The 26,753-nt window shown below is 39.8% G+C and overlaps 1 protein-coding gene across 2 annotated transcripts in view; it reads left to right on the plus strand.

The window, feature by feature from the left end:
- MYOM1 (myomesin 1) overlaps nt 1-26,753 on the plus strand; it is a 75,384-nt gene that overhangs the window by 32,962 nt on the left and 15,669 nt on the right. Inside the window, exons 12-26 of one of the 2 annotated variants that reach the window (XM_019473347.1) lie at nt 1,461-1,660; nt 3,302-3,358; nt 3,737-3,861; nt 5,378-5,561; nt 6,582-6,756; nt 9,258-9,379; nt 10,356-10,682; nt 12,517-12,713; nt 13,488-13,614; nt 14,367-14,551; nt 15,620-15,734; nt 20,607-20,763; nt 21,697-21,803; nt 21,925-21,969; nt 25,863-25,999. In XM_019473347.1, coding sequence (XP_019328892.1) covers nt 1,461-1,660; nt 3,302-3,358; nt 3,737-3,861; nt 5,378-5,561; nt 6,582-6,756; nt 9,258-9,379; nt 10,356-10,682; nt 12,517-12,713; nt 13,488-13,614; nt 14,367-14,551; nt 15,620-15,734; nt 20,607-20,763; nt 21,697-21,803; nt 21,925-21,969; nt 25,863-25,999 — 2,260 coding nt within the window. The remainder of the gene's footprint in view (nt 1-1,460; nt 1,661-3,301; nt 3,359-3,736; nt 3,862-5,377; nt 5,562-6,581; nt 6,757-9,257; nt 9,380-10,355; nt 10,683-12,516; nt 12,714-13,487; nt 13,615-14,366; nt 14,552-15,619; nt 15,735-20,606; nt 20,764-21,696; nt 21,804-21,924; nt 21,970-25,862; nt 26,000-26,753) is intronic. The other variant, XM_009284120.2, reaches the window with a different exon arrangement.

Consider the following 26,753-nt stretch of genomic DNA (forward strand, 5'->3'; position numbering starts at 1 on the left):
ATATATTTTTATATACATATATATAAAATATGCCACTATATTATGCCATTGTATATACATAAATTATATATGTGTAAAAAGAGGGCTTTGCTTTGTGAAACAAATCTAACATCACTACATTCAATTCAAATACAATTTTACTGGTTTGATAACTTATCAGTGTCAGTTACTGCTGTAACTAGGTAGTCCTAGGTCTAAGCTACAGGTCTTTATCATTCATTGAAAAATCCTAAACAAAAGACAGGACTAGACTCTGAAAAATAATATCTCATTTTAAAACTAGGCTATTGAGGGATGTTAGCACTGAGTGTAACTGCAAGACAAATGACATTTTGCTTTTTCTCTTGTGTTCACCTCCTTTATTCTACATTTGCTCTTAAATCCAAAGCTTTGTTACTGCTCTCCAGTATTTGATCCCACCAAAGGTATTTAGGCACCCAAATATTCAGCCAGGGTAGCCCCTAACTGCCTCGCAGTGTGAGTGGGTCGCCCAAGGCAGCAGGACTGGTCTGTGCTAACTCTAGAGGCGAAGCTCGGGCATCCTTCGCCCCCAGCAGAAACCAGAACCACAAAACTGCCCTGAGTGAGACGGTAGCTATTCCCAGAAAAGAGACGCTCACATCTACCAAGAAATCCGGGTAGGCACTGTAACATTCGCTTTGGCAGATACCTCAGCAGCAATAAAAAGTCTTTCCTGAGCTGCTAGTTCATGTTCCTGTTGGCTGTGTTGCTGGATACTGGGAAGCCACCCCCACAGGCTCCTCCTGTCTCCCTGAGCTGAAGTCACTGCGGTCCCTCCCTGCTGCTGGTTCTCTCTTCCTTCTGCCAGAAACTAGCCTCCTGCCAGGTGTGAGGATTAGCAGCAGTGGGACCAGCACCACCCCACTGGGTCTTGTCGTTGCAGTGGCTCCCTTGGCAGCCCCAGCAGCATTTGAAGCAGGGTCCGGCTGAGTGCCTGACTTTAACCCTACTCACAGCCACCTGTGTGCTGGGCTGGTCACAGAACTCATGACGGAGGTCTCCACACCCCATGAAGCCCATCATTTTGCGGATGTACAGTGGAGCACTGTGCATGAAAGATGAACTAGTCACCTTCTGGCAACTGCAAAAGACACATGTGTTTCCTGTCCCTTCAAGTATGCTAAAGCTGACACTTCCTAAGCATCCTGGAGCATACTTTGGAGGGTTTAAACAGTGAAGTGAGTTCTGCTCGTGTCCCTTCCTCAGTTTGGGAAAGAAGGAGCGCAGCTGCAAGGGATTTAGTGCATGCCCAGATGGTACTTCAGCCCTGACCCCTTGGTGCAGCTGCTTTAATGTCACCAGTATATGACACTGCCAAGGAAACTGGTATGGACCAGCCAATGAACACGAACAGATGGTGAAGCTGTAAAGGGGGGGTGGGTGCGCCGAGTTTGCCTTTTTCCCTTCCCAGCACTGCTCTTGCTGTTTGTATTTTTCAGGTGTGAGGTTGGCACCAGCCACTGGACCCAGTGCAATGAGACTCCTGTGAAGTTTGCTCGTTTTCCTGTCACTGGTCTGATTGAAGGCCGTTCCTACATTTTCCGAGTCCGAGCTGTGAACAAAGCTGGCATTAGCCTACCATCCCGGGTGTCAGAGCCCGTGGCTGCTCTGGATCCCGCTGACAGAGCCAGGCTTAGAAGTAAGATGTGCTTTTTGCAGGTTGCCTGAGTGGTCGATGAGTCACAACTCTTTAAAAAAAAGAAAAAGGATGACTGTCTACTCACAAGCCTTCAACATCCCACTAGAGGGAGCAATGCAAAACCAAAATATTCTTTGGCAACAGCTTTGCCAAGAAGAAATCATCTCAGTGCTCTTTGCACAAAGTGCTCTATCTGCTCAAATGGCTTTTGCTGGCTGTGGTGCTACGCTCCAAACTTGCAGGAAGGGGGGAAAAGTCACAGGAGAGCTAATTGCCTGAAGAGACTTGCTTTTGTTCAGCCAACAAAATAGCTGAACAGATCTTGTGAATAGTCTCTCTGTGCCACAGACAAGGGTGGCTGATTCTGTGCTCCTGCAACGATCAAAGTCTTGCAGTAACATCAGCACAATACCAGGATAGCCCAATATATAATTGATCCCAAGCTCTCTGCTTTAAAGTTAACATTTTACAAGTCAAGGATATTTTTCCTGTGGCCTGGCAATGCCCCAGACATTTTGCTTCCAAATCCACCTCTCTATCCATATGCCAAAATCATATGCCTAAAATCCAATTATTTCTACTTGTTTCTGAAGTGTTACTATTTAAAATGGTCCAATGTGAAGGGGTATTGTATGCAAAGCTACAGGGCTCCCAAGGTCCCAGCTTGTATATCTTACTGTATATAATGCTGCAATCTACAGACTGCAGTCAGATGATCAACGTTCCCATTCAAAATAAAAACAAAAGGCCGGAGAAAGGAGGTTTGGCACCACCAGGAAACACTGTGCTCAGACAGACACGTGAAACCTGAAGCCTGGGGGAGGCCTCTTCTTTTCACTGGGAAGTGTGGAAGCTGTCTCAGGAGGTGAAGTCTGGTCTTGGTGGCCTATTCCCGTTATATCTCCTCCTCTTGTCCCTCATGATCCTCTTTTCTCCCCACCTGCTCCCTCTCCGCTCTCATCTCCAAAACAGATCAGCCAACATAAGGTGGAGGATGTGGCGGTGGAGAACAGCATTTGCAAAAATTATCTCTGAAAGTGCATTGACCTGGTTGACAGCTGAATGCATAACTACAATAATATGATAGCGTAGAGGCGCTGAGAGAGCCACCCAAATCTTATCAAGAGGATATGTTGAGTCAGGCTGAGCAGTTTCTGTTTGTGACTGTGACCCATGATTTGAAAGCTGGTAATGTGAGGGAAAGTGGTTAAAAAGAGACAAAAAGCAGCCTGCAGGAATTTGGCTGTTCCTTTAATGAGTGAGCTGTTAAACCAAATGAACAGAGTATGGAGAATAAAGTTGAAGTTAATTCTCTGAAAACAATGAGCTGAGTGAGCCAAATACCTCTGCTTGTCACCTAGGTGACTTCAGTGACATTGCAGGAAGGAATAAATGTTTCAGTGGATTAAATTTTCTAGCTATATTGACTGCTGAGCTGCTATCAATATTCAAGCTGGTCAGCCTACAACTAGCTTGGGCAACTAGCTTGCTACGTGAGCAACAGTCACAGCAGTAACCAAAAATGGAGCTCATGTGAATCTTGCAAATGTTAGTTTTGAACCACAAAAGAGTCAGTTTTCTTGTTATTTCAAAAGTTCCTGAAGTCTCCCATTTCCATGATACCTTTGACATTTGTTTCAGGTCACCCTTCTGCTCCCTGGACTGGACAGATTATTGTCACTGAGGAAGAACCTGCAGGTAAACACAACTCTTTTGCCTACAAAAGTCTAATGTGAAGCTGGCTGAGTAATTAGGAAAACTCCCAGTGAATTCAGTGGACTTGGGCACGCACCCAAAGTTTGTTGTTCTGAGAGTCACTTGACCTTTAAAAACTCCCAACTTGGTTGTCGAGGTGAGGTTTCATTATTCAGGACCTAACAAATAAACATGCTTAGAGTTAAAAGAAGGACATTTAAAACCAATATTTAGAAGACTTTTAACTCTATGTTTTAAAAAAAATCAGGTACCAAGGTATATTAATACTCCTTTATATTTTAATTATGGCACTAATTCTGATGCAAATATGAAGGAATTAAATCACTATTCCCTTTCCTATTCTTCTCCCCTGTTCTTCAGAGGGTGTTGTTCCTGGTCCACCTACAGACCTCCAAGTTATTGAAGCCACCAAGAACTATGTTGTGCTTAGCTGGAAACCTCCTGGACAGCGGGGCCACGAGGGTATCATGTACTTTGTGGAAAAGGTAAAATTGGACAAAATCAGAATCATGTTGTAGCAATCTCTTACATTTGTTTTGCCATCTCTTCTGGACTTTTAGTTAACTTTCATTTCCACCTGAGACTTTCAGACTAGGGCCAGGACTAGAACTTCATCAAGATAACTGTTACTGTAGATTAATATAAACTAGGAAGAAAAGAAAGATGGGAAATAGGAAAGTAGATGCAGAATGTGTCACACACTAATATCCTTTTATGGATTGTGTCATTGACCTACCCTGGAGTAGACAGGCTGACAAACATCCTCTATAATGAGAAAGCACAGAGCAAAGTCATGTTTATATATACATATATGATATTATATGTATAGAAAAAAATACATATTTTAATATATATACATCTAGATATAAAATAAAATTTGTATAAATGAAGCTTGTCTGGTGGGACAGATTGTTAACATTTTGGATGGAGGCATTCTGCAAGAGTTTCTTGGCATCAGCACTTTCTCCTCCAGCTGCCTTTTCATATTTATCCTTTACATTAACTTTCCATTTGCTTCACCAACTCAACAAAGATGACAAAATTTCTTTTTCTAGAACAGAATCAGTTTTAATTTCAGTGTCCTGCTTTTCTGAGATGTTTTTTGCATGGCCATCACCGTTTTTACTTGTATCATGGCTCACAAATTTTTTATCAATGCTTTTCCCTATAGGTCTAGAGGTGTCATCAAGGGAGACATAAATATCTTCCCATTACGTGTTTTTCATCTCTCTTAGGAAATCTGGTCTAAATAAATGACTTTCACTTAGCAACAGACTTACAGAGGATGAATATATGAATTTTGAGTTTCCATATAAGAAAGCTTTTTAATAACCTATTGCATGCTGAGTACTAAGCACTAATGTCACATAGTCAGGTAACTCTCTCCTGAGAATTTGAAATCCCTCAGAAACCAGAACCATTACTTGAAATTATCCCTAAAGTAAATCACAGGCAAAAATTAATCACTAATATTAATGGTACAAGTGACCATGGTATGTAGAGCTTCTAGCCACAGAAATAAAAACAATTCACAAATTAATTGCACATGTTAACTTTTTTCTGGAAAATGAAGGTCAGATCCTGATTAATTCTGGAAGCCACCCCAAAAACATTAAGAATGACACAAGAGCATCTAGAAGCAATGTGTTAATGTTAGAGTTTTGTTCTTTGGATGATGTTGAATGTATGCAGAACCTATTTTGAAAGTGGTCCAGAACTGGATGCAGTTAATAATAACATCACTTCCTTGCAGTGGAGAGGAGTTTAGCTTTGATATATTAAAACCATTAAGCTTTTATGTATATTTTCTGGAGTAGGTGGACATCTGGGATTCATAAGCTTTGAAATACGCTCATTCTGTGGAAAGGCCAAAAAAAGGAACATGACTCCCCGTTCTCCATAGCAGACATGCCTTTGGTAGTCCGGGTAGAAAGTCTTGTCAGGTTAGACACTCAGCTTTCAGACTTTTGTTCCAAATGCGGTTTCTGGGTTTGACTGCAGTGCGTTGCCGGCACAGAGGACTGGCAAAGGGTGAACACCGAGATCCCTGTGAAGTCTCCTCGCTTTGCAGTTTTTGATTTGGCTGAAGGCAAATCCTACTGCTTCCGAGTTCGCTGTTGCAATTCAGCTGGAATTGGTGAACCTTCAGAAGCAACTGAAGCCACTGTGGTGGACGACAAACTCGGTAAGTGTGTGGTCATATGTAGTAAATTACCTCCATGGTATCTTTTCAGTTTATGATGTAATTGTTTTGTCTGAAGACAGATAGCTGCCCAGTAACTAATTCAAGTATGAAGAGCAGTCAGTGATTTATTCCCTTTAGCTAAAATAATTTTGGTTTGGGTTGTTGAACCTTTAATGTGTAGTCAAATGACTGATGCAAACCAAGGGAATTAAGCTGCAAATAGCGATGCCAAGAACTGCAAAGGCTGCAAATAGTGAAAGAAAATGAAAACTCAAGGAAGTACAAAAATGTTTTGTTTTACTTAGAGTCTTTATTGAAAATAAGCCCAGATATCAGCAGAGTTTAACCTTCTTTCTTTGCCAACTTAAACAAAAGTGAAGAATTTAATACTTACATGAATGCAGAGACTATTTCCACTGGAAGAAAAGCCAAGATGTTCACCACAGTAAAGCATCAGTAGCTATGCCTACATTAGCAATTTGTTTCCAAATGGCAATGCAGATTTGAATCCAATTCCCAGATTGTTTCTGTTTGCTTCATATTTGTTGAATTCTCAGAGCAGTTTGATGCACATGAACTACATTCTTTAAGAAGAAGAGTAAAACAGCTCTTCTTGAAAAACACTTTGGATGCATTTTGCTACTTAACAGGGGCATTTGTTTCTGACTTATTCTGTGGGCTGCACAAAATCCTTCAGTGTGCACCTAACATATTTTCCCTTTTAGAAAGCTCAGAATCACATCTCTGGTGCAGATGTTCAGCACAAGGGAATAAACTAAATCTAATCTGAAGGAAATGCCCATAACCATAGGCAATGGAGACGTGAGGAACCTCACCATCAAAGGCTTGAACCTACTGATCCTATCCTGCTGTGCCAGGTTACTTGATTGAAATCAGAGGAGTTCTGGGAGGTTAAATCTGTATTAGTTGTGCTAATATAATCAAGAATAGAATGTCACTCATTTTATTTGTAAATTTTGACTGACTGGTCACTAATTTATTTCTGTTTCTCTCCCACAGATATTCCCAAAGCTCCTGGGCGTATTATGCCAACTAGGAATACAGATACCTCAGTTGTTGTCACTTGGACAGAGCCCCCAGATGCCAAGGAGCTGGTTGGATACTACATTGAGTCAAGTGTAGTTGGATCTGGTCGTTGGGAACCATGCAACAACAATCCAGTGAAAGGCACAAGGTAATGGATTTTAAAGCATGGAAATTATGGTCACCAGTTTTTGATTTACTGGATATATGTGCTTTCCAGCCATTAGTAGTAGTAGAGTTAATTGCTCTGTGGTAGCCAGCAGGCTGGAATCACTCTTGCAGCTGAAGTTCATAAGAAGTTACAAAAACATATTTCAAATGGTGAGTGTTGTCCAAAAGGAATTTATAATCAACCTTATATTAGAAATAATTAGTCAAGGGGGAGGAAACGTGGACATTGCCAGTGAAGAAAAGAGAAGCAGCTCGCTAGTTCTAGCTATTGTACAGCCTATCAGTTTGATGAAAACAGTACAGCGAGGAATGACTGAAGTTACAAATGTGGAAAACTAAACTGCATAATGTTTGGAAGCAAAGTCCTTTGTTTTGGAAGACTGCTGTAAACATTTCTGGACTGTATATCTAGAATGTCAGGAGGACATGTGGACTGTATCACGCTAACAATATTACTTTCTAAATGCTCTTTCACTTGCAATTATCAAGATATTAATGAACACTTAAATATTGGGTATAAACTCACATTTGTTACCTACATGAAGGTCAGTATCTAGTCAGAAAAAATAATCAAGATTTAAATCTTTGCAAGCTAAATCAGATTTGGTTTTGTTTGAGTAAGGATGTAATCGTCAGAGTCTAAAGGAGTAATTGCAGAACTTGATCTCAAGTGGATTGATGTCAATCCAGAAGCAGTCCCTGCTTGTTACGACTGATTATGCTTGCTTGTAATTGCTATCCATGACAACCCTTATTCCAATAAGTAAGGCTCTGCTAAATACTCTTGGACCAAATTTGTTGTTTGGAAGGGCATTGTAAATGCTTAGTATATCAAAAGTACCTAAAATCCCACTTGCTTGAACACAAGCACAACAATTTCCTTTAAGTATTCTTTTGTGCATTTATATTGCAACAGCTGTTTGTGCCAATATTATATACTTTCATACACAGTTTTATGATTTATATTGTGGTTACATCAAGAGTTGGTGAAGTTTCGTGCTGTTTGCTTATTTTAAAATATGAAATGTGATCTATATTCACCGTAGAAATAAAAATATTGTTCTGAGTTACTATATATTGTGATGTAACGACACTGCTTAGGTTCCTGTCACTGCATTTTTAGTCAATGCGATATAAAGTATGATGCAGTCAGGCACAGGCTGTCTGTTAACTCTTGGCTTTTCTGGTTGAGTCAGTCTCAAAGCATTAGCTGTAGCTCATAGTTTGCATTATGCAGTATATTTTGATCTTTTGAAATTTGTTTTCTGCACACATCCTGGTGAAAGCAAATGATTTGGAAAAGTCTGGTGGAATGGGTAGGGGAAATTCTGCTCTGAAAATTTTGATTCAGGTTTTATTTTTTTCCCCAAAATAAAATTTTTATTTTGAAATACATTTTGGTTTCCACATTATATTTGCTTCATACATCATCGCATGATGTCAGCATTGGTAGTGCAAGACATGACATTATGAAGTAGAACAAAATAAAAGTAACATGAAATAAAATATGCTTAAAATACCTATTGAAAAATAAATGTTGTTTTAAATAAAATGTTTAAATTTCCAAAACACAATTTTTCCAAAATAAATTATTCCTGTCTTGGGAAATTTTGTGTTTTCAAGGTGGACACCAGAGAAAATTTATGAGGTTTTTTATGTGATCATTAGGTAATGAAGTAGAAAAACTATTCTAATAAAAGAGTTTGTCTGACTTAGATTATTGTGTCATATATAGAAGCAAGAAAATTAAATAAAAAATTGGACACTTTTTTTTTTTAGCTCTTGTACAATGCCCTGTAATTTTTTTGAACACTGCAATTTTTCATTTTTGATTGGAAGTGAATTATGGGAACTTGTGCTACAGGTGTCTTTTACTTATGTCATGAAGATATTCCACAAGCAAATATAGACCTTATCTCTGCAGATTTTCGCATTGTTTCCATTAGGAAGTATGGATTTTATATACTAGCAGAAGTAAGGTAGACACTCTGGTAACACAAAAACTTGTGTAGTCTTAAGAAGGAAAGAGTGTTGGTAAATGGTATGTCGTAAACGGTATGTCTAAAGAGACATGGTTTTAGGCGTGATCTTTGTTGCGTGAATGAGGTGCTTAGATACATTCTGCATTCTCTGACCTTCATTTAAGTGACTGGGGTCATGGTTTATCCTCAGTTTTCAGAAAGCAGAATAAATTTTATAGAAGAAATGCTTTGTTTTCCCCCTTAACATTTTTATTTTCTTCATAATACTTTCTAAGTATTCCTTCACTGGTTGGTTTTAGGCGTGATCTTTGTTGCGTGAATGAGGTGCTTAGATACATTCTGCATTCTCTGACCTTCATTTAAGTGACTGGGGTCATGGTTTATCCTCAGTTTTCAGAAAGCAGAATAAATTTTATAGAAGAAATGCTTTGTTTTCCCCCTTAACATTTTTATTTTCTTCATAATACTTTCTAAGTATTCCTTCACTGGTTTGTTTTAGATTCATATGCCATGGGCTCATCAACGGTGAGAAGTACATTTTCAGAGTCAGAGCTGTTAATGCAGCGGGACTCAGTGAATTTTCACAGGATTCGGAACCTATAGAAGTGCAAGCAGCCATTGGTAAGCTATTTTCCATTGCTCTTTTCAATGGTAAACACGGGTTTTTTTAATTAAGTAAAGATGTTTTCAGCAACTATTTGTAACTAATTGTTTTGTTTTACAATGCTGTCCACAAATAATAATTTATCCATAGATCCTATGGTCTCACAGCCATAGTTTCACAGTAACTGCACTCTTGTAGACTGTTCACCTTCACCATCCAGTCTTCTTCAGGTGTTTCTTGTGAACCACTGTAAGAAAGCACTGCCAAGTTCACTTCATAGGTATCCTGGAAAATGGAATGTCATTCTGATTCCCTAATGTGGTATTTATCAGCTCTAATGCACAGCATCCTATATACAGTCAGTTCCTAAGAAATTTGTTTCCATACCTAAACCTAACAATCAGTGCAATGCGTCTTTTGTAAAACTTCTATAACCCTGTGTGTTCTCCCTTTGTTGATGAATTATTTCTGTTTGCCACTGCCTGAACTAATCCATAAAGATTAATGAGATCATTGGGCTAGAATAAATTGTATGTCTGCAATATCCTCACTCTCATTTGTATCAAAACTGCATACCTCACAACCTTAGAGCAGAGAGATGTGGCCTAGGGCAATTTTGTGAGATCATCTTGAAAGGATCAGAAATATGACTTGGAAATGTATTTCTAAATAGACTAATTTAGAAGTCTAATACTAAAAGATCTAATACTAAAATAATTGTAGCAAATGAAGATTACTATTAACTTTCCATATTTCTTCTGCTCTGAAAAGTAGACATTATTAAAAGAGCATTACTTGTGAGCAGGCTGAGAGGTATTCTATGCATTTCAAATTTTTGTGAATTCAGGCTTAACATTTTGTGTGTAAAACCTGTGATTTGTCATACTTTGGCTGTATTGTTCACTGTACGCATTTCTTCATTCTGTTGACTAAATGAAGAAAACAGAATGTATTCTAATTCAAAATGTCTTCGCTGTTTTCTGGCAATTATAGGGGGAGGATTGCTTCATGGTGTGTGTCCTGAACTGAGTGGTAAAGCTGGTGGACTAACAGACCGCACTACCAGCTGGGAAGGCATGCATGAGTCCTCCCAGCCTATTTTTGACACAGATGCTTTGCTAAAATGCAATGCTAAATTTAATAGAGACACATTACCCAGTAGCTCTGGCAAACTGGGGACTACAGGAGACAATAACATGAGAGAAATGGTTAAGGACGCTGTCACATCTGCACCACAAAAATTTGCTGCTAAGCAGGCAAGTAAGTCTCGACCCGGGGATCTTTTGACACTGGAAAAAGTGACAAAGAAGAAAGATACAGGTGAGAGTTAATAAAATAAATAGATTTCACTGCTTTAGTACACCCTCTTCAGATGGTTGTAACCTCTGCTCGTCCACACCACAAATGAACGTGCTCTCCAGTGATGCATCTTCCATCAGACGCATTAATTATGTGCTCAACTCTCTGTTAAGATCATTATGCATGTAATCGAAGACCACTTTACAAACTTAGTGGCTACTGAAAGTGAAACATATAAATCCATTTACTAATTTAATAGCTTGTTCGACTACATATTAATGTATCCAAGACACTGTATTATTTCTAAATCACTTCAGTAATTTGTTAGGAGTCTTCTTACCTCGTCTCTGGGTTATGTACGTGTGAAGGAAACAAAATCTGATTGTGATGGTAAGCATGAAAATCTGTGTTGTGTTAGACTATATGAAGATCCTTTGTGGATTTATGCCTAAGCTACAGCTTATCCTCTGAGACACAGTGCTAATGAATGTTGTGTTGTACCTCTGACTGACAGTAATATGTAATGAGGAAAACCTATCAAGTTGAAGGCACATGCACAAAATCACATTTTATGTTGTCAACACCTAAACACCCATTGTGCCTGAGAAATGTGGGGCTTGAATTTCATTTAAGTCCTGGTACCTGGCCAGTGAACTGAATTCCTCCCCAGGCCTCTGAAGTGAGACTCAAAAGGCTTGTGCAAAGTGTTGAACAGAAAACAAAGTAGAGGCACCTGGGGCTAGCTGACACTGATATAAAACATTAAAGATATAAGGAAACATATATGATGTACGATTTCCATCAAAAGTAGGTCTTCAGGGTAACAAGTAGAGCTCTTCACCGGTGCATGACATATTGGGTGTGGGCAAGCATTTCCCCACTAGATACAGAAAAGGCTTTATAAGAAAATGGGTTGGGATGAAGTTAATGATTTCTGTATTGTTAAAAAAAAAAATTAAAAAGAGGATTATGGAGCAAATTTTTTAATGTAAGTTCCGACACTGATATAAAACATTAAAGATATAAGGAAACATATATGATGTACGATTTCCATCAAAAGTAGGTCTTCAGGGTAACAAGTAGAGCTCTTCACCGGTGCATGACATATTGGGTGTGGGCAAGCATTTCCCCACTAGATACAGAAAAGGCTTTATAAGAAAATGGGTTGGGATGAAGTTAATGATTTCTGTATTGTTAAAAAAAAAAATTAAAAAGAGGATTATGCAGCAAATTTTTTAATGTAAGTTCCAGTAACAGACATGTTCCATTTCTGGTCAGTCTACAGTGCCTATGATCATGCTTCCTTCCACTAAGGTAAGATCATGTGATGGGTGCAATGATAAAATTTGCACAGTGATAAATTTAAAAGGAAAAAAAAAAGAATGAACAGATAAACTCCATTCTCGGAAGGGAAGAATGTGGGCCTATTTAAAAATATTGCATGTGTGAAAAAGGGTAAGCTTTCAGCAAAAGAAAACAAATCATTGCATCTCCAATTTTTTTACTTTTCCTGTAATGTTATTTTTAGTTCCTCATTTTTCACCGTTTTAAAGCGAGTCCTGATCACTTACATCAGAGCTGCAATTGCAACACATTCTTTCACTATGTATCAGCTTGCTTCTCAAAAAACAAATGATCCTGAAAACTAATTCCTGTGCAGTTTGGACTTTTTCATTTGGTTTACGGAAGCTTTTATCCTGCATTTCTTATTCCAACTCCAGAAACTTCTCTTGATGACATAAATATCGTCCTAATTAGGAAATGCAGGATGGGAGCCACGTGAATACGGTAACTGAATGCCAGTCTGACTATTGAAATGTTACTCCTTACTTATATATTATTCACATTGAAACAGCTGCTCCATCTCCACCTTATGACATCATGGTACTTGAGAGTGTTCGTGACTCGATGGTATTAGGATGGAAACAACCTAAAGTCACTGGTGGAACTGAAATTACTGGCTACTACGTGAACTATCGTGAAGTGGTTAATGGAGTTCCTGGGAAATGGATGGAGGCCAACATTAAGGCCATTACTGAGAGGGCATACAGGGTAAGAGGTTACCTTCTGTTATTGCTGTGAGTGCAGACAATATTTCCAAAACAGACCTAAAGACAAATTGGAATGAATTATGATTCAGTGTACAGGTTGCTGTTCAGATGGTTTTATATCCATGATGATAAATTTATTTAGCTCTGTTGAACTTCTCTGCAAAATTATCTGTATGCTTATCTGTTAGTCTGGCACCAACTGTCATCTGTGAATGCACTATTTTAGACATAGCCTGAGTTTTTGTAAGTCAGGCCCTCACAACATATGGCATTCCTACTGGACTTGGCAGACCTACCCCAGTGCTTGCTGGTGCTGGAACCAGCTCTGTGCCAGCTGTGTTTTGTGATCAGTTCTTGACCCAATTTAGAGATAGTGCGAGCTACAACCTCGTTGAGCTGCTTTACAAATGAAAAGCAATGCCAGGACTGAGTTTCACCCCACTGTGAGGACAACTCTTGCCTTAAGTGAACTTGCTCTGTATCATGAGACAGATTAATGTAATTGTTGAGCAATACCTCGCTCTCTCCCTGTCTACCAAAGTGTCTATCAATAGGAAAAGGGGTTTACAATTTGAGCGTGTTAAGACCGTTCATGTATGCTCTACCACTGATTAGAGGAAAAGCCAAGATAGTTATTGCCTTATGTATGATGTCAATAATGCTTTCATCTCTTCAGGCACTTAAAAGCATGCTCATGTGTCAAATAATTGCCATTGTGACTTTCTCCTAAAGCTTTAATCCAAAGTTAATAAGCACCATCTTATTGATTCTGCAGATTCAAAACCTGAAGGAAAACATGGTGTACCAGTTCCAGGTGGCTGCTGCTAACCTGGCTGGGGTTGGGACACCCTCCCTACCCAGCCAGCCCTTCAAATGTGAAGAATGGACCATTGCTGTACCTGGTAGGATCCTGAGTGGGAGGTGGAGGTTACTCACAGCCCAAGGGTGCTCTGTGACTGATTATCTAAGTTCTCAGTGACTTCAGTTTCCAGGGGAGTCAACGGGCACTGAAGTTCATCCCCAGGCTTGAATCTCCATCACTTTGATTTAGTACATTTACACTGATGCATTAAACGACCCCCATTTAATCAGTAGCATTTTACAAGCAGCTTGTATTTTCTTTATCTTTCCTGCTTGGTTTCTGTACTTTGTCTGCCACTTTGCTTCCTAGTTTAAATGGTAGACATAAATACCTGCCTAAGGTACAAGGCAAAGAAGAATGAGGTCCTGTAACCCTTGTCTAAATGTATCACTTCAAGGCCAGATCGCTGGCCTTTTAACACTTGTTGAAATGAATGAAAACAACCTCCATTGACTTCAGTGGACTTTAGAGCAGTCCTTGAAGCAGCACATTAGCTTAATAATTAACTTATTTCCCTGAGTTTGGAGATTACTTGTCGTTTTTGTTTGTTCATGAATATTTGATCAAGATACCAAATCTCAACAAATTGGATTGTTTTTTGGGCTAGTCTTTTTAATAGGCATGGGTTGTATTTATGTCTGGTCTAGATATGATACAGAAGAGCTGCACGTGTTATGTCAGGTGTGGGTGTACAACATGGTGTCTGGTTTTGTTTTTTGAAATCTCTTATGCATTAGCCCTTTGGGGATTTATTTTGATACCACAACTCCAACTTTTACTCTTACCTTTCAGGGCCACCCCATGATGTCGCATGCACAGAAGTTAGGAAGGACTCTTTGGTTTTACTGTGGAAGGAACCAGTTTATACTGGTCGTAGTCCCATAGCTGGTTATTATGTTGATATGAAGGAAACCAAAGCAAAGGAGGAACATTGGAGAAGTGTCAATGAGAAGCCACTTCAAAAGAAATTCTTGAAGGTAAATAGCTTAAGATTCAAATACTGGTATAACAGTATAATCTTGAGGAAGTTAGCCTTCAATAGCATCATTCTGTGCTGATCATGGTTCCATTTAATGAAATACATAGTAGTTTATGTTGTGCTGAGGATACAGGCGTGTAATGCCTGTGTAGTCAGACAAGATAGTAACTCAGAAGACAATCCGGTATGACAAGCCTAAAAATAAAAGAAAGCACTGCTAGAACCAAATACCATTCTTATAACGCAGGAGGCAACCCTAGCATTTTCTAGCTCAAAGGGCAAGATAGGTATCACTACACAAAAACAGATGGCACAAAAATAGGTGTTGTGATAATGTGGCAGGTGATTCTTTCTAATAAAAAGTACCCTCTCCTCACATTTCACAGCAAGTTAAACCCAAGCTTTTTGCACTATTGTGCTACATCATTTTGTGGAATGACTTCTAAATAAGGGATCAGCTGTGTCTCTGTTCTAGAGATACGTCTTAAGTAGGGTTGCTATTTGTATGCTTTTCAGAATATTTGAAAGACAACTCACTTTTAAGTGTGATCCTTTCATACATGTTTTAAAGGAGTATTTGCAGGTGTTATAATGTCACTATGATTCCTCAAGTCCCTACAATTAAATCTGTACAATTAAATGCCCTCCTGTTTCTAAATAGGTGTGGCTGGCACTTATTACCCTGATAATTTCATTTTTAAAAGCCAGAAAGACTTTAGTGCAGTAAAAGACTATGCTGTTTCAGAGGTCAATGTACATGAGTTAAAAACATGCTGTTCCAATAACAATGCTGCTTTTGCAAAGAAACCAATGACAGTAATGACGTTGCCTAAATGTTAGCTATGCATACAAGGAAGGAGCAAGCCAAACAGATCAGTCATGTCACTCTGGAATTGAAAAAAAAAAACAAACACGAGGAAGATATATTTGTCAACTGGAAAAGGAGCAAAACAAAAAGAAAGGAAATATAGTTGTCAAGCATTCCAGACTGGAATTGTAAGAAGTGTGAAATTAAAATCAGTGTTCTGTAACACATCATGCATGTATGTATATTTGCTTCCTCCAGATAGGTGGCCTAAAAGAAGGTGTGAGCTATGTGTTTCGTGTGCGGGCGACAAACCAGGCTGGTGTTGGGAAACCATCAGATGTCACAGATCCTGTCATAGCTGAAACACGACCAGGTTTGTTAGAAATACTTCCTCTTTTTTGTCATATTTAAACAGGTTCCTGTTCGTGCAATGTGTTTACATACAGGCTGCATGTGAACAGTCTGACCCCTCTCAAGTCAAACTTTTTACTAAGCAGGAAATGAGTTGAGGGTCATATCTTACTTTCTTGTCTGGTATATTTTAAGGTCAGAACAGATTTTCTTACTATAACTATGGGTTCAGGAATATAAAAATACAAGAAAGTTGTAAGAATTGCATATATCTATAGATAAATGCATAAGCAGAGGACCCACTAAGATCAGCTCAACCAAAACATTCTACAGATGTAGATTTTGCCCTTCTTATAGTAAACCAGTTGTTTATGTTTTATCTCTCTTCTTTCTTTAACTTATGTAATGTGCCTGAGGAAACCGTAAAAGAAATTACTCTTTTCTCTTGGCTTTAAAAACGTAATGAAGTCATTTTGGAGACCACCTTCAGTAGGAATTCAAGTGCAACTGTTTGCTGGGGTCATCCTTGAAGGCTGGCTCCAGCGTGTCTATAATGCCAGCAAGAAACACGGGAACCAGTGCGGAGGCAGAATCTCCATACCTGGAACTTCAGAAAACCCCTGAGTTTTATTTAGTTATACAGGTAACACAGGCAACTTTGATCGGAGTCAACACCTTTTTGTCACTAAGTCCCTAACAGAAAACACAAGCATGGGCTTGTGGCTTACTCATCTACAGACTGTTTTAGAAGCAGAGGGTCCTACAAAGTGGAAAAACAAACTCCCAGATATTTTGACCAAATCTAATATAAAGTTAGTATGATGTAACAAGGTACAGGGGTACAACCCAGCCTGGATCAACCATACACCCTCTTTTCCTCTGACGAGGTCCCTTCCTCTGCCTGCAGACTCTCATATCTGATCCCACGGGGGGAGGTTTCTAAGAGCCCTAAAAGAGCAGGAACGAAGGCAGGCGGCGGGCAGGCAGGGCAACGTGGGGCCCTGGGGCAGCTGGGCACAGGGAGCACAAGTAGGAGTGCAGGGGCACAGGCAAAGGCAGCGATTACCTGGGCAGGCAGCTGCCTACCCTGCCTGAGCCCAGGCAGTCAGGTTGATATCTGCTCCTGCCTGGAGAGATAGTCAGGGTTTATTTGGGATGGTATCGACTGTGAGGTGTTGAGCAGATGCCACCGGTGAGAATCAGTTCCCATTCCCACCCCATCTGCCTCAGGAGCATTACCCCAGGATCCTTTCCCTGTTTCTGACTCCCAGGTCCATTTTTACTTCTCCCATTCCTGTGGCAGCACTGGCCCAGCTCCCATAAATGCCTGGTCCTTATGCCCAGGACAGTAAGAATCCTAAGAAGCCTTGAGTTAGCTCTTAGTGAGGCTGTAAGTCAAGAAACTCTGAAAAAGGAGGTCTGAAGCTGGGGGTGTAAAAGAACTGGAAAACTCGGAGTGGGGAGACTGGGGCGACTGCTAGTGAGGCTGGGATGGGAAGAAGGGCCTGGAAGGAGTAGATGGTTAGTTGGAAGGTGTAAGATTGGGATACAAGGACAAAAAAAGGATAAGTGTGTGAGTAAGAAGGGCTTGGGACAGGATCTTTCAAAAATACAGTAGCCATAATTTCAGATCTACAAGCCGCTGAAGAACTGGGGCTATTTCCATCACCTGCAAGTGCAGCAAGGCAAAACTTAGAAACTTATTCTTGAAAACAGCTTATATAGAGCAATCACTTCTAAAAGGAGAATCAAACCAGTATTAGTACTAAACTTTTGGCTTTACTAATCCATTTTCTTTGAGGGTCAATATCTATCTGTCAGACTTTTGACAAAAACTTTTTATTATAACAATCTTCAAGTGTACTAAACAAAGGATTGGTCATGCCATTACAATTCCAAAAAAATACGAATGTAAACTCTTGTGAAGATGATCATCATGACAAAAAAAATTCATACAGCGTTTTCAATGTTCACTCAAATGAGGTGCATGCCCTACCTGGCAATATGAACTTGAGCAGAACATTTGATTTACAGACCTCACCGTTAGAGAAGGAGGTACATCTCAGGATCATGGCCCTTTTGCAAGCAATGCTCAGGTTCAGAGGTGTAATGTCTGAGGCATCACAGGAAAGTCAGGGTTTGGCCCAGTGAAATCTCAGGGAAGCTGAAAGTTATTTACTTGTACAAATCCGGTTGACCCATATTTTGAGCCGAGATCTGCAGATATGGCATCCACCAAACTAAGGTTCTTAAAAGTATCAAGGACAAAAGGCTTATTAAAAAAATTATTTCAGAAAGCAGTCTCTTGGGCAGGCTTCCACCTTTCTCACTGAAACCACACAAATCTCAAGAACAATCATACCATTTTTTAAGATTGCCACAAATCTTTTGGTCTTGAACAATGAATGCTGCCTTTATTAACATCTTGGATGGAGACAAAATATTGTCAAGTCTCTCTAAACAATTTCTGCTGGAATGTTGCTTCTGGCAAATGTGTAAAATTGCCAGATGACTGAGCTTTCTGTAAATAATATCCTGAATGAAAATATTTGCTTTAATATGAGAGGCACCAATTTTCTTTATCGGGTGACGTGTAAATATAATGATGCGATACTTTCCATCCACCTTCTCTTATTTGAAAACCATATTTAATTTTTACAGTTATCTTTTAAAATTAAATGAAAAACCCACCCACATAAACAAATACCAAACCAGGCTACTTTTGAGCTGTAACTTTGTCTTTAGGCAAAAGCACTTCGGTGCGTGGGGATCTCACAGGAAGCAGGGGAAATCCAAGAGCAGACAGCAACTCTTCCCCATTGCTCCCCTTAGTCCTTGTACATCTTGGTGCAAAGCAAAATTAGATTCTGATCCTGCATCAGTCACTTGAGAAGGGCTTGAACCTCAGAAATGAATGAAACCCTATCCCATTCAACTTTTCTGACTAGCTGTATTCAAGATGTTGCCATTAACTCTAGTGTTTTGAAGCTGTCTGCTTTATCTTCATGTTACTGCTTTCCTTTCAATGCAATAAAATGCTCAGATAAATGGAGATTTGATATGACATCTAAGTATTTTATTTCTTATGATCATTTTAAGAGAAGCTCCAGATGATATGTTGAAACCACCAAGCTATCTAGAGGAGGGAAATTAAGACTGCTACTACTATGGCAGCACCTTTGGTTCCACTTTGTAGGACAAGGGGAGACCTCTGGTCAGTAGTTTAAAAAGATTTCTTTTTCGTTTTTTTTACTCATATAAATATTAGAGGTAAACGCCATCATCACTTCTGGAAATAAATGCTATGCATTGTTATCATAATGAGAATACTTTAAAACAAATATAAAAGATTCTGTCCTTCAGATGGACCTTCCGGCTGTAATTCTTTGCACATAAGCCGCCACCAAAAGATTCATGTGCTAATGTCCACAGGAAACTAAACATTAATGAAATGTTAAGTGATGTATTTGCATGTAATAAATTAAATTATAAAAAATTTGCAAATGTGCTGCTGCCTAATAAAATATTTGTAGACCTTAGACTTCATTTATCATATATTGGTACTTACCATGCTTCATTACTGCAAGGGCTGGTAAATAACAGCACCAAAATGGGAATATTAATCTCCTCTTTCATTAAATGGCTATGGCAAATTATAAAGACTAAGCAAGCTGCGTGTACACAAATTGTCATTACAGGAGCTACTCACAGTGTTGGAGAGGACATGTATAGTATTAGGATGATGAAACACAGAAACCTCCTTGTATGCTTGATGCTCATTAAGAATTATGCTGAAAAGAAAGCATTCAATCTCAATGTCAGGAATAAGGCTTTTGTCTTTAAGGTACAATACTTTGTGGAGAAAGCATGTCATCAGCATTCTGGGCAGCCCAGAATTGTCTTAAGCTAAGTAATATAACACAAGTGCCCTATTCAGATGCGAGATCCAGCTCAGAGCTGTTTGGAAAAGGAGGCTGGATGTTCTCCAGCACCTCTCAGTGCATACGCTCTCCCTGACATTCTCAGACAAGTTGTTGAAATGAAAGTTAACGCCACAGATGACAAGCTCGCCAAGCCGCCCGAATCCCAGACGAAATTCCCTCAGCTTCACTGGGGTGCGAGGGGGCAGGATGGAGGTGCCTTCAGGTTTCTGATCTGGGATTCACCCCCAGGGCCTTTTAAAGGACAAACTGGGTCACCTTATCCAGCTCAAGGACTGTAGGTACCGGCAAAACAGGGTGGGCGACTTAAGCAGCTAATTGCAAATATTCACTCCCTTTGTGGGCCCGGGATTAATGCTGCATATGGCGGCAGGGCCGGATGCCAGGCACAGCAATTAAACCAACCTCCCCGAGTGAAGCCAGAGTCACTGAAAATGTGCCTCAGTTGCACAAGTGAGTCCTGATGGGGCAACTCGATTGTTTCCTCTTCTGCCTCCTGCACCTCTTCAAACACCCGCATTTGCACACGGTATTCCCTTTAGAGCTCTTATAGGCAATAAGAAATTCATGCTGCATAATGAAAGCTCTGACTACCCCTTGCCATGGAAAATATTGCTATTTAGTATTTCAAACATTTAGTGGATGTAGAGGCTTGCTTTTTTTTTCCCCCTCCAGGTTTTTCCAGAGCAAATATCATAACTCTCGTGTGTGCTTAGACTTGCTCAAATAAATCAGTTGATTTGTGATGCTCTTTAATCTGTTCCTTTTTTTATGGATTAGAATAAGAACTGTTCTTGTGAATTAAAGCCTGAGGATGCCAATGTTTGCAGCAATTTATGTGCCGACTGAGAAAATGGCAAGGATCTGCTTAATCTACCCTATGAATGGTATCTATATAAATTTGTTTGCTGGCTTTTCTGAGAAAGTGGAATTGCCTTGTTCTGGTCTTTCAGGAACCAAGGAAGTGGTGGTTGATGTAGATGACAATGGAGTAATTTCCTTGAACTTTGAATGTGATCAGATGTCTCCAAACTCTAAGTTTGTTTGGTCTAAGAATTATGAACCAATTGAGGATGACTCTCGACTGAACATCGATACCAAAGGCGGAAAGTAAGAACCCTTGGGGGTAGCAATACTCTCGTGTTTTAGAGATCTAGGCAGGTCACAGAAATCCATCCTCTTCAATGTATGACCTCATTGTAAGAGTTATATCTGCCTCTGTTACTGGAAGGCTACTTTATGAGTATGCTGTTCTCCAGCAAGTCCATATGCAGACCATTTGGAAATTGTAGCTTGCACAGAATGAGTCAGGCCTCCTGTTTAGGCAATTGAGTTATGTTTGGGCATAGAGAGAGAAAATCTGTGCTCTGTCATCTTGTAGCCTGTCAATCAAGGCAAATTATTATTATTCCTATTGTTATTATTTTAAATCTCCAAAGGATAAAATTATCTGGCTGCTTGCAAAATGCTTTTACCATGTAACACTGTTGCAATCTTCGGAGATGCTGGAGTAAGCAGGACTCTCTTTTGATAGCGTCACCACGGCCTGATTTGGTAACTTCTATAATGCTCTACAAGCCTGCTCTGTTTCTTCAGGCTTTTAACAGAGAGGAAGAAATGGCAAATGCACAGGTTCAGCCTATGAAGTACCTATGTGCTCTTCTAGTTATAGAAACCATGCAGAAAGAAACGGTGGCTCACCACACTCTTGGTATTGCATGTGAAAATTGACTCACCCTGTACTTACAGTACCCTTTCATGCTCATCAAAGACTTGACAGCATGTTTTTAAGCATGCGTGAGCTAGGTTAAACTAGCTATATCCAGTGATTTTGGCACTATCTGAGAGTTGTGCCATCTCCGTTTGTACCACAGATGGTAGGACCTAACCTGGTTTGTACTGGCCAGAGCCCCGCCTTTGCCTGTTCAGTCAGAGCAAAAGCTAATACAAGACTATTTTTATCTGGTGTTATAAATATAAAGGAGGGGTTTGGTTCAGACTGATCTCATCTTTTTCTTAAAATGTTTTTCTTTTCTCCTAAAGGTCAAAAGCTACCTTTAAGGATCTTGGAGAAGATGATTTGGGAATTTACTCTTGTGTTGTTACAGACACTGATGGAGTTTCAGCAAGCCACACAATTGATGAGGAAGGTAGACACAATGTCTATTAAACATGCCTGTTTAGCTTTCACATCTGTTTTTCCCTGCTGCTGTGTCTCTCAGATCCATAAGGCATGCACACCTTATATTATTTCTTTTACGTCTTTTGCAGAAATGAAACGCCTACTTGCCTTGAGCCACGAACGCAAATTCCCAAGTAAGTGAATCAAACATGTCTCTAGGGGAGAGTTTTGCATGCAGTGGGGTATCACAAAGCTCCTGCCACCATCAGGTAGGGAAGTCGCTACAGTAATTTCAAGTGAAAGTGGTTTTGAATTGAAAATCTAAGATTCCTTTTTCTTCCTCTTTCTTTCAGTACATTTGTTTATTACTGATGTTCTTCCTGCTCTGTTGCAGGGTACTGGTCTAGGCATATAATAAGTCTATTTAACAGTTGGAAAATACGTATCCCATTGGCTTTGTTTCTTCTGCAGAACAGCCTTTTATACTTACTCAGCATACCTAACCTGATTGGAAAACCTCAATTTTAAAAATTTTCTAACTTTACTCCAACTGAAGTTAGCATAAGTTAAATTTAAGGTTAACTACAGGCAACTGTAGTAAATTCAGCTGTAATGATCTATATATACAGAATTTTCCTGCTGAAATTAATTCCCTCCCTCTTTCCTGTAACACTTGACAGTATGAACGTCCTTCCTTCTGCTTGGGATGATATTTTTGTCAACTCCACAGACCTCCCATACCTTTATGATATTCTGGTAGTAGCACAACTTGGTTATTTTCATTGGAATGTAACTTCAGTAATTGAAAACAATAATAAATTGGATGTTATAATGAATCCTATTACACACAACAAGATGAGACCTAAACCTTGTCTCATCTTCTCCCACTACATTCTCTTCTTCTTCGTTCCAGGCACTAAAACTCTTGCCTGTTTTAACATCTCCAGCATCTCCAGCATGCACTGCTGGCACCTCTGCCAACTCAGCCCACATCGTGCCTCTCAGCCCAGTCAAAGTTTGGCTGCAGAAATGGCCTGTCTTTTTGCCCACATCATCTCTCTTTCTCATTTCTTTCTGTGTCTTTTCCATATCAGCTCTACCCTTCTCAACATATTGTATCACCTTTTGACAGCTTAATGGCAGCCCAAGCATCCCCTTGTTTACTCCCGCTCCTCCCAGTTGTTTCCTCCTAATTACATCTTCTTGCTGAAAGTTAGTCATCACAAAACCTTAGTGATGTCACACGTCCTTACTTGCCCTGACTCTTCTCTTCCGGGTGCTCTTCCACGCTCTGTGTTCATAACTAATGTCACAAAATAAGCTCCTCAGGACACAGACAGTGTCTTCTTTTTTGCATCGTCTTAGGTAACAGTACACTTCTGGCTGTGTGTGAGGTTCCAGGAGGCACAGGGAAAAAGGGAGATCACTGCAGAACATATCCTAATGTTTCAAGGAGGAAACTGTCTTATTTGCTTTGGCTACTCTGGGCCCCGTGGGCACTAAAAAAAAAAATTACAAACAGGGATTGAGATACATCTGGCTATGGCTATGAGGCTAGAAAAATAATAATGAGCTCCTACGGATCAACATGAAACTTTAGTCATATCTCTGGATAATCTGTTTGAGGATTACCCAATTTCTCTAAAAAAAAATTAGTTGCTAGGCATTTCTGATTCAACATGAGCTCTTGCATTGTGCTTTGTTTGTACTTCTGAACTGCATTTAATTGTAACTTCTGCTTAGAAACATCTGCAGCCAGTAACTCCATGGGAAAACGGGTTGCTTGAATAATGCAGCCTTGCAGAAAGCAACTTCGTTTGGGCATGATAATGTATTGGTGCTAGGTAAAAATAAATTGTTCCAACTCTTCAATTTAGCAACTGCCCGAGGACTCCCTGTCAAGTGCTTGTGGTAATTTGTGATGCTATACAAATAGGATGTAAAACCTTGTAAGCACGATGGCTGAAAAATGCCTAAAGTAGCTGTCACTTGGTGCTTATGGAAATATTTTAAAATAAGACTTTTCCTCGTGGAGGACTGTAATGCAGATTTGTCCAGTTCCTTTGGGCTGGGGAGTGAATGGCCTTTTCCCAAAAAAGAATCCTTTTGCATCCTTTCAGCCCTTTATTTAACAGCTTCTGAGATACTTTCCTCTCTTCCATGTTAGACTAAGATATTCATAGTTAATTGCATGCAAATCAAGTGGGGGTTTAAAATTGCCATAGAGCTGACAGTGAGACAAAAGCAGTGCAGCCTGATGTCTATTCACGCCCTCTCCCTCTCGCTTCTGCTGGCTCCTGTAGCACTTCAGTTGCTTTGTTTTGAGAAATTATGCAAGACATGAGATTCCTTTTGTTTCTTATGAGCAAAGTGATGCACTGGGTGAGGAAGCTTCACGTGGACCATTTGCACTGCTGGGGCACACTCCTATGGGGTTGTTCTTTGCCCTGCTCCCTCGTGGTAATGCTGTCCCTCCACACTCCTTTTTAACTATTTTCCTCTCTCTTGTTAAGCCTGTGCTTTTTTCATAATTCTCTTTTTTTCCTGTGAATATTGCCTCACCTCCCAGAAGCCTTATTTTCACCAGAGACAGTGATCCTGTGCCACTCAGGCACCAAAAGCATACATGCGGGTGTGGGAGGGTGTAGGTGCAGGGAAGGGGTAAGCGTGGGAAAGGAAAGGAAAGGAAGGCAAGGGGGGTCCTCACCCCCCTAACTTTGTTTGGCAGTGGGGTGGGATGGCTGCTCTGCTCCAGAAGGCACCCCAGTCATTTAGGACGGTGCAAATAGAAAGATGAGACACATTAGACAGTACCTCAATCCCAGTCCACTCCTGCTGTAGCTGGGCCTTTGCATACACAAAGTTGAATAGAATAGAATAGAATAGAATAGAATAGAATAGAATAGAATAGAATAGAATAGAATAGAATAGAATAGAATAGAATAGAATAGAATAGAATAGAATAGAATAGAATAGAATAGAATAGAATAGAATAGAATAGAATGAATATTTTTAGTTGGAAGGGAAAAACAACCCTGTCGTGGGATTTGTCTGGGAGGAGGTGTATCTTTACACTATCACCAAACTGCATCATCAAGCATTTTGCAATGTTTGTATGCTGTCCTCAGCTGTTCCATGTTACACCCCTGCAATGCAGACTTTACACTGCTGTGAAAGTGGAGATTAGGGCAGAGTTCACATACAGCATACGTACTCCCTAGAGTATGATTTTGTTGAAAATTTGACACTAACACAGCTAAAAATGATGGAAGCCAACAGAATGAGCAATATGCCCCAATATCAGAGTCTAAATGCTCATGTTTAATGTTGCTGATTAAGATATCTTAATAAAAAGTTAAAGTGAAAGCAAGCTGAGGACTTTTACTAAAAAGAACAAGGAAAAATGAAAAAAAAAAGACTAAAATGACTTGCAGTACTCTTTACATTATTTTTTTTCCTGCTAACACAAGGAATTGGTCTATATGCGAGGGATTTCCATTATTCATAGGTAAACAAAATGTACTGGAGAGATTGAGGGTGTGTTGTGATACTTAATGAATTCTAGGAGATGGAAGTTCCACCCAGCGAAGGATCAGAGTGCTTACAAAAATCTCCCAACCTGCAGCTCAGCAGCTGACTTTCTGATCTGGCTTCGTGCTTGGGGCTTTTTGGTGTTTTTTTCCGCTGAGTCAGTTCACTGTCTTACAGTAACATGGTTAAGCGACTCATTAAACATGGGTCTGCGCCTTACAGACTCACATCATGCTGCAGAGATACTTGCAGTTTACCTTTGAAATAGATTTAGCCTTGTATTAGAATGGAGGGGCACCGGCATAACTCAAATCCTGAATGCTTCCAGTCTGTACACACCTAGTGATTGAAGGAGCAAAAGATTAAATCTTCTCTGTCATCCTACGTATATGTGGGTGGAGAGGCATTCTGTCTATATGAAGAGCAATCATAAGCTAGTTACCTTGCATACAGTATCCGAGTATGAAAGGAAGAAGTGGCTTTCTGGTTACAGAAGAAAATAGTTGTTGGGGCACAGGCAAAGTATATGCTTCATTCTTTTCTTTCTTCTTTGTAGCTGTCCCACTTGCCTCTGAGTTGGCAGTGGAAATTTTGGAAAAAGGACAAGTAAGATTCTGGTTGCAAGCTGAAAAACTGTCTGGCAATGCAAAGGCCAACTTTGTATTTAATGATAAAGAGATTTTCAATGGAGAGGTAAGCCTTTTCATTGCTTACAGGTGTTTGCATTTTTATGAGTATCAATGAGTATTAATGTCTCTGTCTCCAATATACTTCCAACTAGTGTTCCACACTAATGCATTTTCATGAGTAATAACATGTCATTGAAAACATCACTAGAAAGATTTTGTCTGTAGTTCCGAGCTCCAGCTGAACTCTACTGGATGCAGTTTATAAAGTGGAGTTAAATGACTTCCTGCCACCTTTGTGAGTACCACGTGTTCTGTTAACTAGTGGGGACCATAGGAGTTCCTGCAATAAGGTAGTCCCAGGTAAGCAGCTACTGTGGTCTTCAAGGAGTCACTGTGGTAGCCCAGATTCATCCTATCTCCTTCATCTATGGCCCTAGCATACCCTTGTGCTCAGTTCTCACCTCTCTTTGCTGTTTAGAGAAATTTGTTAACACCAAGGGAAAATTCCCCAAGTGGTTATTTCCAGCAGCAGAAGTTGTTACTCCCAAAGACGTGACACGGCATGCTTTTGTTGCAACACTGATATCGGTTAGAAGGCAGAGATGGAGCATTCTACCCAAAAACTTATTAAAATGTCATCATCTCAAAGAAATTGTTATTCTGAAGAGATGCAAATCTAAACCTTTCTAATGAAAAACAACATGATGCTCACCATAGAACAGGAATGTCACATAGAATCATAGAATAGTTTGGGTTGGAAGGGACCTCTAAAGGTCATCTAGTCCAACCCCCCTGCTGTGGGCAGGGACATCTTCAAC

This window comes from Aptenodytes forsteri, unplaced genomic scaffold, assembly GCF_000699145.1.
Source record: "Aptenodytes forsteri isolate BGI_AS27 unplaced genomic scaffold, ASM69914v1 Scaffold229, whole genome shotgun sequence".
Lineage (NCBI taxonomy): Eukaryota > Metazoa > Chordata > Aves > Sphenisciformes > Spheniscidae > Aptenodytes > Aptenodytes forsteri.